This window comes from Raphanus sativus, chromosome 3 (assembly GCF_000801105.2).
Source record: "Raphanus sativus cultivar WK10039 chromosome 3, ASM80110v3, whole genome shotgun sequence".
In the NCBI taxonomy this organism is placed as follows: Eukaryota; Viridiplantae; Streptophyta; class Magnoliopsida; order Brassicales; family Brassicaceae; genus Raphanus; species Raphanus sativus.
This window is the reverse complement of record NC_079513.1, coordinates 7,214,185-7,226,800: the sequence shown is the minus strand read 5'-3', so window position 1 is coordinate 7,226,800 and position 12,616 is coordinate 7,214,185. Positions and strand designations below refer to the sequence as shown.

Below are 12,616 nucleotides of genomic sequence, written 5' to 3'. Positions count from 1 at the left end.
TTTGGTTGTTTGAATAAAAAAAAATCATGTTCTTGCATAACTGTGTATGTTGTGATATGATGTAGGTGAAGAGTAAATATATGGAAGTAAAGTTAGTGATACGAACATGAGACTATGTTGGTATATGCCACAATTATTTGGTTTTTGGAAGATCAATGAGCATAAGCATACACGGCCTTTGTATGCTTACGTTGTAAATGAGTCAGATATTTTTTCTCTTATGTCTGGAATGATATGGAACTCGTTGATTTAAGAATGATTCAGTTTTATATGATCTAATTATATTAAGAGATTAACCAAAAATATTATAAAAGTGTTACTGGTTAGGTTTAACTAATCTATGTTGGTTAAGATTTGGTTTAATTTAAGTTAGTAGGTTGCATTGTATGAGAGGCATGATATATTCTAGCAACAACTATGAAAGAGTCCAAAATTTAAATGAGAACTTCAAATAGTAGATAATCCCTAAATTAATAGATTAGAAGAATCTAATTTTGGGTAGTTGCTTCTGATTCATTTGGAGATAAAAAGAACATGTGACATATGATGGAGTATTTCTCTTAATAATTAATTAATAAAGTAAAAAAATGAGAGAGAAAGTGAGATTCATTTCTGAAATGAAAAACTGTTAACCCCCCTCCCCCAGGAGATACTCTGCAATTTTACATGTCATTCTATTAATAATTTAGATGTATTTAAAAAAATATAATTGTGTGATAAAAGTTTATTTAATAATTAATTTTAGGGTTTACGAAACTCATTAGAATCCACCCAACCGATGGCAGTGCCTTATAAATTATATTAAGCTGCAGCCTTTAAGCAACATGTTCAACTAGAAAATTATAGTTTCTGTCCTCCATATCGACCGATACTGGAATTAGTAGATCCCATTTATTAAGTCAAATTTCTCTCTGACTCGGTTTCCAATGTCTGCTTCCTGGTCACGCCTCGCTTCCGCCTGGGCTCCGGCGCCGGTCACCACTGGTGATGAGCCTCCCTTGCCTCTCCTCCCCCCTGACCCTCCTGATCCTGCCCTCTCTCCTCACCTTTCCCCTGCTCAGTACCCTCCTCTGTCCTCTCCCCTTCCTGTTTCTAATTCCCGTAACTCAACTGTTCCTTCAGGACGCAAATCTCGTAGGAACCCTCTCACTGACTCTGCGACTTCTGATACTGAGATGGAACAAGCCTCCCCTCCTTCGGTGGAGCCTGTTGTTGCCTTTCTTGAAACTAGATCTGGAACTACTGTAGCAGCCACTGTTACAGAAAACTTCACTACCATTCTCCCATCAGAAAACTCCCCTCTCCTAACCAATAGAGCCTCTTCCCTCTCTAACCATCCTCTGCCTCCAGTCCAAACTTCTAACCCTCTCTCTCATCCCAAACCTGTCTCTGGTCAACCCCCTCTCCTCCCTAACCCCGACCATAATACTTCAGCTCCTACTCCTTCCTCCAATATCCCTCCCCCTGTTACTACTAAAACCTCTTCAAAAGAGCCGCCTCTTGTGGAAAGGATTCGGCGCTTCGAGAACAAATCACTTGAACGTCTAGCTCCTAAAACCATATCCGCTTCTGGTCGTCCTACTGTTGAAATTCCTGATGAAGTCTTTCAGCAAGGGGCTGAACTCCATAAAGACTTCATAGTGTGTTATTTCAACGGTCGCTCTCCTCCCTACAGTCAAATCCAAAGTGTTCTCAATCATATGTGGGGGAAGGGTCGGAAATTAGAGATCCACAACAGCCCCTTGTCGCGCACTGTCTTAGTTAGAGTACCTAATGACTACTTAAAGACAAAAATTCTTGAAAAAGGATACTGGTATGTTGGTGACTCTATGTTTCATACTGCGCAATGGACTTCAGCCCACTCCGCTGCTCCCCCATCCTTCAAGTCAATGCAAATTTGGGCGCATCTCACTGGTGTGCCGCTTGATCTCCGTCATAGAGTTGGTCTGAGTTTGGTAGCGGGTCTGGTAGGGGAACCTAAAGAAACGGACGACTTCACAAAGAATCTTGTTAGCCTCACTCTCTCCCATGTCAAGGTTGAGGTGGATCTCACAAAGCCTCTCCCGGATGTTGTTGAGTTCACACGCCAATCAGGAGAAGTTGTGGAAGTTCTGGTCTCCTATCCTTGGCTTCCTCCGTCATGTTCTCACTGTAAAGAACTGGGTCATATAGCCAAAAACTGTCTTCAGTTGCCTACCCCGCCTAAAGAAGACGTTGCTCCTAGAAGCAAAAACATGGCTTCTTCTTCGTCTGCTCCAGATGCTAAAACTCCATCAAAAACTCCAAAAAAAGGTCAAACCCCACGACTCTCTGCTTCTCAAAAAGGCAAGAGTGTGGCAAAGGACTTGTCTCTGGAAAACGCTTTTGTTGCTCTCTCAGACTCTCATCATCAGCTCCCTTCATCCGCCCCTTTAAACAGTTCCCTCAATCTTCCGCCTATCCCTCCCCCCCGACCTATAGTCCCTGCTTCTCCTCTCCCTCCCCCTGATCCTTTAGCTCCTCTGAACCTCCCTCTCCTCCCCTTCCCTGTTAGCCCTCCAATAACCTTTAGGAGACCCTCTCATAAACGGTCCCGCTCAGACCCTTCTTTTGACTCCCCTCCCTCCTCAAACTTCTCCTCTGCCTTGGCTTCTCTCCACCCTGAAACCCCCCCCTCTAGTTCCTCCATTCCCTTCCCTGACCCTAACTGTCTTGCCCTTTTGTCCTCTGATGTCTCTTTTCCCAAAGAGGCTTCAACCCCTATCTAAATGTATAGTAAGCTATTTTTTTGGAATGTCCGTGGTCTAAATGACCCGGTCAAGCATACCCCTTTTTGTGATTGGCTCATCAATCAAAACCCTCTTTTTGGAGCCCTTCTAGAAACCCACATAAAAGAACCTAACCTCAGCCACCTCATGTCTACTTTGTGTCGAGGTTGGAACTACACTTCAAACCACCTTTCTGATGACGATGGACGAATAATTGTTGTTTGGAAGCACCCTGCTCAGTTGCGAGTACTTCATCAGTCTAGACAGTCTTTGACTTGTGAGATCTCTCTCCCAGCATCTCCTTCCTTTATTTTTACATCTATCTATGCTGGGAATACTCATGAAGAAAGAGTCACCCTCTGGACTGAGCTCATTAACTTGCAAATTACTATGATGTTGGACGTTCAGCCTTGGATTGTGGGGGGAGATCTCAATGAGATTATCCATCACTCTGAGCATTCTATCCCTGATGTCAACACGATCACCTCTCCTATGTTAGAACTGCGTGATACTCTGATTCACTTGGAACTTTTTGATCTACGGTTCTTTGGGCCTCTATTCACTTGGAGTAACCACCAGCCGGAGTCCCCTATTGCAAAAAAACTTGATAGGCTCCTTGTAAACTCTCAACTTATCTCCAGTTTCCCCAACTGCTCTGCAGTCTTCCTACCGCCGCTTTTCTCTGACCACTCGCCTTGCCTCATAGACCTAGCCCATTCCCTTCCCACCGCTGGAACTAAACCCTTTCGCTTTTTCAACTACCTAACTAGACATCCGCTCTTTCATCAGCTAGTTCTGGACGCTTGGTCACTGGCCGGATGTGAGGCTGTGAACTTGAAAAACCTATGTTGGAAACTGAAAAATGTCAAGAGCGTTCTAAAACAGATAAACAGAGAGAATTATTCAAATATTCAGGAGAGAGTTTTAGAGACTAACCGTTTGTTGCAAGCTGTGCAGGTACAAGCCTTGGAAGATCCTTGCCCTGAGACGTTTCAAGAGGAAAGAGTCTTGCATCAAAAATGGGTGTTCCTAAGAGAGATTGAGGAGAGTTACTTTAGACAAAAATCTCGCATTAATTGGCTTTTGGAGGGAGATCAGAATACTGCTTACTTCTACAGAATCTTTCAGACGAGGATGAGTTATAACTCTATTCGAGTTTTCCAGACTCCTTCTGGGGACTTGATAACGGATCCGCAGGTTATGAGTGTAATGGCAATCCGCTTCTTTCAAGGGATTCTCGCCCCTACGTTTCTTCCTCCACTCGCCTTGACTTCTTCTGTAGAATGGTTTCAAGCTCTTGTTGGCTTCCAACCCTCTGATGCCATCACTACTCAGATGTCTATCGTCCCTAATCCGGAAGAGATCACTAAAACGCTGATGCGCCTCAACCCGAATAAGTCTCCGGGCCCAGACGGCCTAACTTCTGCTTTTTTCAAGGCTTCTTGGAGCTTCCTCGGTCAGGAGGTGATAACCTCAATCTCTCAGTTTTTTGCAGACTCTTTTCTCCCTTCTGCAACAAACTCTACAATCCTCTGCCTTGTCCCTAAGAGACCAGGAGCAACACTAGTTTCTGACTTCAGGCCGATAGCTTGTCTAAACACACTCTATAAAGTGATTGCGCGTCTTCTAGTCAAGCGGATCAAACCGATCCTCCCCTCGGTGATTCTTCCTTGTCAGACAGCCTTCGTAAAGGGGAGACTCATTGCGGAGAACACCATCCTGGCAGGAGAAATTGTGAATGGTTATCATAAGAACAAGGATCCCAAAAGGATAACTATAAAGGTAGATATTGCAAAAGCTTTTGATACCTTATCATGGGAGTTTCTTTTTAACTGTCTGCAGGGCTTGCACTTGCCCGACATCCTAATCAGTTGGCTGAAGGCTTGTGTTTGCACCCCGCATTTCACCATCGGCTATAATGGAATGGTTCAAGGCTACTTTAAAGGAAAACGCGGGCTCCGTCAGGGTGATCCACTCTCGCCTTATCTTTTTGTCATCGCCATGAACATCCTCTCCTTGATGCTAAACAAGGCGGCGGCAGAGCAGAAAATAAAATACCATGAGCGCTGTAGCACCTCTAAACTCACGCATCTCTGCTTTGCAGATGATCTGTTGATCTTTATAGATGGCTCCCTTGAATCCGTTCAGAATGTAATGCAAGTGCTGCATGAGTTTGAGTTGAGATCAGGGTTGGCGGTGAGTGTCCATAAGACCTCCTTCTTTGCTTCAGGACTCTCCACGCAAGAAATAGATACTATCAAGGCTTCTACGGGGATGCCTTATGCTTCTCTCCCTGTTAGATACCTGGGAGTCCCGCTCTGCACAAGGAAAATTTCGCTGGTTAATTGTGAGGTATTGATCCAGCAGGTTAAGGCTAAGTTCTCTTCCTGGTCGGTGAAGATGCTATCTTTCTCAGCTAGACTCCTCCTAATTAAAACAGTCGTTGCAGGGATCACTAACTATTGGTGTTCCTCGTTTATCCTTCCTAAAGCCTGCATTAACCGTATCAACTCTCTATGTGGCCATTTCCTGTGGCAAGGGAACCTAGAAGGTAGTCATTCTGCTAGAGTATCTTGGGCTACTGTAACTTTGAGCCTAGAGAGCGGTGGTCTTGGAATAAGGGATCTAGGAGTATGGAACAAATCTTGCTGTCTAAGGCTAATTTGGCTCTTGTTTTTTCAATCTGGCTCTGTTTGGGTCGCCTGGTTCAAGGCTGAGGTGCTTAATAATGATCTATCTAACTTCTGGACTGTAAAGCCTCATAGGAATAACTCCTGGCTGGCTAACAAGATTATCAAGATGAGGGGTGAAGCGTTTACCTGGATCAAGCTCCTACTCGGGAATGGGGCTTCTTGTCGGTTCTGGACTGATCATTGGTCTCCTTTTGGGTCCTTGGATACTTACTTGAGACAGGACACAAGATCAAGATGGGGGATACATGAAAGTGCAACTCTTGCGGAGCTCTTCGTTGATGGTCATTGGTCTCTTCCACCAGCGAGAACTGAGAGATTATTAGCTCTGCAAATCCATATGACAACAATCAACTTAACAGCTGAGGAGGACTCTTATGAATGGTCTCTGGAAGGAGTAACATCAGATCATTTTAGTACTAGCCAAGTCTACAAAGTGCTGAAAGGTCCAGAGACATTGGTACCTTGGGCGCAGTGTGTATGGTCTCCAGGAATCCCCAAACATAACTTTCTCTGTTGGTTGTTTGTTCTCGACAGGTCTCCTACCGGCGATCGTCTCATTTCGTGGGGCCTCCCAGTTGACCCGAATTGCCTCCTATGTAATGCTGCTTCTGAGTCAAGGGATCACCTCTATTTTGAATGTCCTTATAGTAGAACGGTGTGGAATGTGATTGCGCGTCGATGCCACCACTTCCCTGTCGCTGACTGGAATCAGACACTACTTAGTATGCAAACTTTGACTGGCTGCAGGTACAAAAAGAAACTCACTTTGCTTGGTTGGAAATCGGTAATATACTGGCTCTGGACAGAGCGGAATGCGCGCCTCCATCGTCAGCAGTTTCGAAACCATGATGCGCTGATCTCCCTCATCGGCCGCCAACTAAAGGATAAAATACTGAGCTTCCGCCACTCCTCTCTGGTTGGTTCCTCCAGGATGATGCAACTCTGGCATGCAGATACCTCTTCTCACTGATCGGTGATCGTGTCGACTCTCTCTCTACTTTCCTCCATCATCGACCTTCAAGCTTCTCGATTATTCCGTCATCTTCCTCCTCTTTTGCTAACTATTGGGTTTCTAATTGGGCTTCAACAAACAATGGGGTTTAATGGGGTGTTAGTATTATAATGGCATTTGCCTTAAAAACTATAGTCCAGTGGGCTTGTAATCTTTTTATTTCTCCTGCATTTAAATATGAAAGCCTTTGGTCAAAAAAAAAAAAAAATTATAGTTTCTACGGGAAATTTTGACTTTGACTAGAAAATTATGATTTTTGCCAAAAGAGTTTATTTATTAAAAAACCATTCGAGCTTTAGATGGAAAAAGTAAAGCTTTAACCATAAATTTATAGTTTCAAACAGAAAATCGTGTTTAGGATTAGTATACATGTCAGTTTAGTTATTATTTTTTACTTGAGTTCTCCAGGCAATGCAGGCAAGTGGCTGTTTATGCTTTTATACGAGATTAATGAACAAAACTAGAAGAATTGAAATAGTTCATAGAAGCTTTATTTTTTGTAAAATAAATTCACAGAAGCTTTATTCGGTAAACGAATTTAAAAGAGAAAGATTAGCTCGGAACCATCAACATCAAAGTTTCTAATATATATTCTCGTAAAAAAAGAAAAAAAAAAGGAGAAGGAGAGTTCTCAAAGTGTAGCCATTTCCTAAGTTACATTCAGTGATCTGATAACATATTACTTTTACTAAAACATCATGTTTTGCAAACCCTAAATACATGTGGGTTTAACATCTTTAAAGCTTCATTAGGTTTCTCTTCATTGGATTTTATTACTTTCTACAAAACTTGGCGTAGATGGACACCAAATTTAGAACTGCAAAGTGGTTTCACTAAAAGATCACAAGAAGGTTGAAGTTCGATAAAAAAAAATGTAGACAACTTCTCATTTTCGTACCAAAAAAAAAAAAACTTCTCATTTCATTATTGAGATACAAGTTTAATCACCGACAATCAGACAAGATATGAAGGTAGAGAGAGAGAGTGAGAGAGAATGAGAGAGAGAAAACATTGACAAAAAGAGAGTACAGTACTTAACTCTTCTTTTCTAACGAAGTTAACAGAAGCAATTAACGGAAGCTTAAGAATTAAAAGCCGTAACATGCAATATTCTTTCCAGTTGTAACCCCAAATATCTTGCAGTACCTCGTATAAAACCCTATACGATCTGCGACTCTAGTGTCTGCGCCAATACCACACTCACCAGGGGCAATAATGATGTTGATCATAGCGTAACCCGGTACTCTCCCCGCGGCACGGTCAGAGGCTGACGGCTTCCACTGGCCACTGATCACGGCGTGGCATGATGGGTTGGGAGGCTGAGCGGTCATCCAGAACCAAATGGCGGATTTGAAAGCGATTACAGCGTCCTTGGTCAAAAGGGCTGGGTGGTTAAGTAAGTCCGCTCCGATGGCTTCACCACACTGTCCATAATTGATGTTTCCTTTAAGCTGCATTGGTCCTCTTCCGTAGTAGCGTTTACCGCGTGCGCATGGCCACTTGGTGCTTGGTGAACAGTAGTCTGACGATGGCTTTTCTTCTTGCTTTGAACAGTAGCCCCATGTATCTGTTCCGTCCTCTGCCACTGGCGAAGGCCACCCACCTATACCCATGTAACCGTCCATTTCATAAACATATCATATATTAAATAGTCAGACAAGACACACACAACTTCACATTATTTAATATAACATTGTACAATAATTAACACGCGTGACATTTTTAAAATCTTTGAAATCGGCATGTTATCTTTTTAAAGTCTCCATAAAAAACATATATGTTTATAAGTTAAACAATACTTGGATTCATACCGTGGGGTGAAACTTTACAACACTTTTAATGAACAATCAAACTGCTATGGAAATAATTAAATAAAAAATTAAATTAAATAAAAAATAGCTAAAAATAGAAAAATGTCAATTTTAACGACATTAATGCTGCTATTTAAACCCTAAACTTTAAATCTTAAATTCTAATCATATACCCTAAATCCAAATTCTATATCCTAAACTCAAATTTTATATCCTAAACCCAAAACCTAGACTATAAACCCAAACCGTAAATTCTAAACCTAAATCCTATACCCTAAACTCAAACCGTAAATCTTAAATCTAAACCCCGAAACAAAATTTTGGACTACAAACCCTATATTTTAAACCCAAACCATAAATCCTAAACCCAAATTTTTGTTTAGGGTTTGGGTTTAGGGTTTAGGGTTCAGGGTTTACGGTATAGAAATTGGGTTTAGGGTATAGAAATTGGGTTTAGGGTATATAATTTGAATTTATGATATAGAGTATAGAGTTTAAAATTTAAGATTAAAGTTTAGGGTTTAGATAGCGGCATTACTGTTGTTAAAATTAACGTTTTACTATTTTTAGCTATTTTAAATTTAATATAATATATTTTTATTTATTTATATACGTGGCAGTTTAATTGATCATTAAAAATGTGGTGTGGTGAATTTGAAAGTTCACCCGAGGGGTGAACCCAAATTTTGTTATTTTAAGTTTGCTTTATTTTCTAATAAACTCAAATGAAGTTTAAATAACATGTTAACTGAACATAATAGTATTGATAAAAATAATACAGTTTCAATAAAAAAATAGAAACACTACAAATATTTGCTTGGTATTTAATTATTTATAAACGCCAGCGCCAAATGTAAACAAATACTCCTGCATCTTTTTTTAATTGATTGTTTATGACTTTTTTGTGCTTGATGACGTTTTCAAGTTTCATTATAAGAGGTTAACCTTATTTGATTTCTATGACCATTTTTCGTATGCAATATGATTATCTATTTGATTGAATTGGCATGGTTATTGTTAGGTAAGATTGTTTATTTTTAGATAAAAGACGAAAACTGAGAATAACTGTGGTTTTTTTTATTTGTCTTAAGTCTAAAACATCAAATATTTAAAAGGGCTTATTTGCGAGATGTCTAAGTTTGATATTTTAATTAGGTGCAGACCATTGATTTTGACATAATGTAATAACTAACATTTATACCAATTATTATCCGGTTCTGCCCCTTCTACCTGTAATCATCCAGTGACTTTTGTCTTGTTAGAGATGATGTGGCCAAAACAAATATATGGTGAATGAGAAACTTACGTATGATGGTAACTAAATAAGATGTGGCCAAAATTTAATGCACACTATTAACAACGAAAGTACCAAAATCATCCACATCACTGTCTTACCTCTAATTAGTAAATATCTATTCTAATCAAAAAACTATAAACAAAATATAATCTATAATTTTTTATTATATATTTAAAATTTATCAGCCATAATATAGAACATACATATTTAACTTTATCCATCCACTCAAATATTAGTCTCTAGACAAATCATCTAGTTACTAAATCTAAACTCAAATAACTGAATTATAAATCCAAATAAAATTTATATAAAATGCTGTCAATTTTCTCAACGTAACCACATAGTATAGAAACTCTCTAAATGGTATATAAGGATTAACTCAGGCCCAACTTCTAAATACTAAACCTTAAATTGTGACATCTTTACTTCGTTTACCGTCATTATTCTTTCTATCAATAATTCATGGGACTTCAGTACCATTTATGGTAACCTTACATAAATAGCTACATTAAAGAATACATACTATATCATACCATTCTAAACCCTAAACCCAAACTCACAATTTAAACCGTCCCACTATTCAAAACTAGACCCTAACTCCCCCCCCCCTTTTGGATTAGTGAACCCATGGGCAAATATTTACAGTGTATGTAGTGAAATGGTATAGTAACTAAAATAACAAATACTATTTCATATAGTATTCTGTTTGGAGTCTTCTTTTGTAATAGGTGTAACATTCCGCTGACTGAGAAAAATATTATAAATTATTATACCATATCCTAATATGAACATGTCATATATTTGGAAAACTATATCCCCTATGGATTAGTGAACTCATGGACATATATTTATGTTTTATGTATATGTATACTAAATGGTATAGTAACTATTAAAATACTATTTCATATAGTATTCTATTTAGAGTCCAGTGAGATATATATCATCTTATGTTATGGCATCTTCTATGGTGCCCTCAAATTTGAAATGCCAATCTCTTATGGGTTTCCAAAGTCTCATATTTTGTAATTTCATAATTCTTTTTTTTTACACCCAAACTCCCAAATTAAATCCTCTCCACTCTTCAAAACTAAACCCTAACCTCCTCTATGGATTAGTGAACCCATGGGCAAATATTTAAGTTATATGGAGCTTAAATGGTATATTGTCTAATGAATAGAATATTATTTCATATAGTATTCCACTTGGAGTCCTCCTTTGTAATAGGTTTATAAATTACATATCCTAAACTCTAAACACAAATCTTAAAATCTAATATTGGTCTCAAATTCACCTTTATTACTCTAAATACTAAAGCTTAATCACTAATTAGTAAACCCTAAAGTCAATTATAAACTCTAAATCCAGATGATAAAACTATACCCTAACCCGGAAATGTCAACCCACATCTGAGATATAACAATTTCTCCTGTTTTCAAATATTGACAGTCAGTCATCAGATTATTACATTTTTACAAAATAGTATATAAATATGTCTCAAATAGTATGGTAATCTTACAAAAATAGCTGCATTACAAAATAAATAGTATACTATTTCGTTCGCAGAATATAGTATAGAATACGAGTTCATCTTCTTCAGTTCTTCTTTTTTCAAACGTGCTGATACACTTTCATTTCGTTCATCTTCGTTATTCTTCACTAGCATATAAAGATCATTTTTATCTCATTTTCTTTCTTCGACACAGAAACGCTTCTACTGGTCCTACATCGTAATTCTTCACCATTGAATCACTAAAACATAAACAAAACAGAGTAAAAAAAACAGAACAAAAACAGAAATAAATTATAAGAACAGAAACATAAACACAATATAAAAATAAAAACAGAAACAAGTATAGAAACAAAAATAAAAACAGAGTAAAAAGCGTGATGTCACCTCATTCTCTACGGTGCCATCTTCTCCACCAAATTCAATTTAGTATGCCCAGAATATTTATTTCTTCCTGTGTTTGAGATAAACTGGTGTGTGTTTGTACGTATGAAGAGGAAACAAAGATGTGGTGAAAAAAGGAAGAAGAAGAGAAAATGTGTATCAATGGTGGCCACACTTTATTATATTGTTTATTGAATATTTATTTAATAAATAATTCTCAGCAGGTCACACAGGTCACAATTGAAAGATAATATGGCAATTATGTATATTGTGCACAGTATATATCGATTTTTTAGGGATTTTAGATAGTGAACTAATTATCTTTTGTTTGAAGGTTGTAGAGCCCAATTTCCCTATTTAAAAACTGAGGGTGTATACAAAAAAAAACTGAGAAGTGTGAAGATATAAGTTTTAAAACATAAAATTTTATGTGAAGTCAAACGTAGAAAAGGTTTCTTTTGAAAGGTTAGCACGTACCGGTGGTTTCGTGGGATGTTTGACCGAAGAAAGCGGCAATCTCCCTCTTCCTTGCCGCGGTGGCTCCGGTGGTGCCAAAGCCGGGGAAGGATTTTGCAGCGGTGATGAAGGCGTCATAAGTATAGAAACCTCTAGCTGGACAAGAAGAATCGTTTCTATGCTTAAGCATTTCTTCGAACTGAGATTTTGCAATGATGCTCGAAAGATCGCGGGTGCGGTTACGACCAGATTGTTTGGCAGAAGCAAATGATAAGATTAGCGAGAAGATGAGGAAGAGGGAAAGATTAGCCTTCATTTTGCTCAAAGTTTATGGTTTCTCTAGTAACCAAAGGAGCGTATTATATATAGTAAGTAGAATACAAGATTCAATCTGCGAGTATTATTAATTTTTTTTTTGGCATCTCGAGTATTATTAATTTATTCCCATCAAACTCTTAATTTGATTTTCTTGATATCCGCTGAGTCGAGGCAAAGCAATGATGGTGAGAGAAAAAAAATGCATGATAAAGATTTGAAATAAAATATGTTATGAAGATAATAGATTTTTTTTTGAATTATACATGGGTATCCTGACTCCATAGAAATGGTTCAGATTAGTACGTCACGTGTTACCACGTGTCGGTCCCTTGTCCTTGGCGATGCCGAAATGTTAATTTCCCAATGGCCGTGATTCGAACCCTGATGGCTT

General features: G+C 38.6%; 3 protein-coding genes across 5 annotated transcripts; 2 read left to right on the top strand and 1 right to left on the bottom strand.

The window, feature by feature from the left end:
- The first annotated feature begins 926 nt into the window (after positions 1 to 926).
- Positions 927 to 2,747, top strand: LOC108845080 (uncharacterized). The gene has a single exon (XM_018618348.1). The coding sequence runs from the start codon at positions 927 to 929 to the stop codon at positions 2,745 to 2,747; it is 1,821 nt and encodes a 606-aa protein (XP_018473850.1).
- Positions 2,748 to 3,140: 393 nt separating this feature from the next.
- Positions 3,141 to 6,410, top strand: LOC108845081 (uncharacterized). Its single transcript, XM_018618349.2, has one exon. It carries the CDS (start codon positions 3,141 to 3,143, stop codon positions 6,408 to 6,410), a length of 3,270 nt encoding a protein of 1,089 aa, XP_018473851.2.
- A 998-nt stretch (positions 6,411 to 7,408) lies between these two features.
- On the bottom strand, positions 7,409 to 12,375 carry LOC108846047 (basic endochitinase B-like). 3 transcript variants are annotated; one of them, XR_008943707.1, is made up of 3 exons: positions 11,929 to 12,069; positions 11,455 to 11,537; positions 10,998 to 11,309 (listed from the first exon to the last, which is right to left on the bottom strand). XR_008943707.1 is itself a non-coding variant. In XM_018619253.2 (2 exons), exons 1-2 carry the CDS (start codon positions 12,221 to 12,223, stop codon positions 7,541 to 7,543), a joined length of 810 nt encoding a protein of 269 aa, XP_018474755.1. In that variant the 5' UTR covers positions 12,224 to 12,375; the 3' UTR covers positions 7,409 to 7,540. The 3 variants fall into 3 exon arrangements, 1 of the variants encoding a protein (XP_018474755.1); XR_008943708.1 differs by having other exon boundaries at positions 11,455 to 11,521; positions 11,929 to 12,066; XM_018619253.2 differs by lacking the exons at positions 10,998 to 11,309; positions 11,455 to 11,537 and adding an exon at positions 7,409 to 8,055 and having other exon boundaries at positions 11,929 to 12,375.
- Between the last annotated feature and the right edge of the window lie 241 nt (positions 12,376 to 12,616).

What these genes read in the sequence shown, in the direction of transcription:
- LOC108845081 (XM_018618349.2), top strand. Translation starts at nt 3,141, where the DNA reads ATGTTGGACGTTCAGCCTTGGATTGTGGGGGGAGATCTCAATGAGATT.
- LOC108845080 (XM_018618348.1), top strand. Translation starts at nt 927, where the DNA reads ATGTCTGCTTCCTGGTCACGCCTCGCTTCCGCCTGGGCTCCGGCGCCG.
- LOC108846047 (XM_018619253.2), bottom strand. Translation starts at nt 12,223, where the DNA reads ATGAAGGCTAATCTTTCCCTCTTCCTCATCTTCTCGCTAATCTTATCA. An exon ending in AACATCCCACGAAACCACCG is followed by an intron (nt 8,056 to 11,928) that starts GTACGTGCTAAC and finishes ACATGGGTATAG; the next exon opens with GTGGGTGGCCTTCGCCAGTG.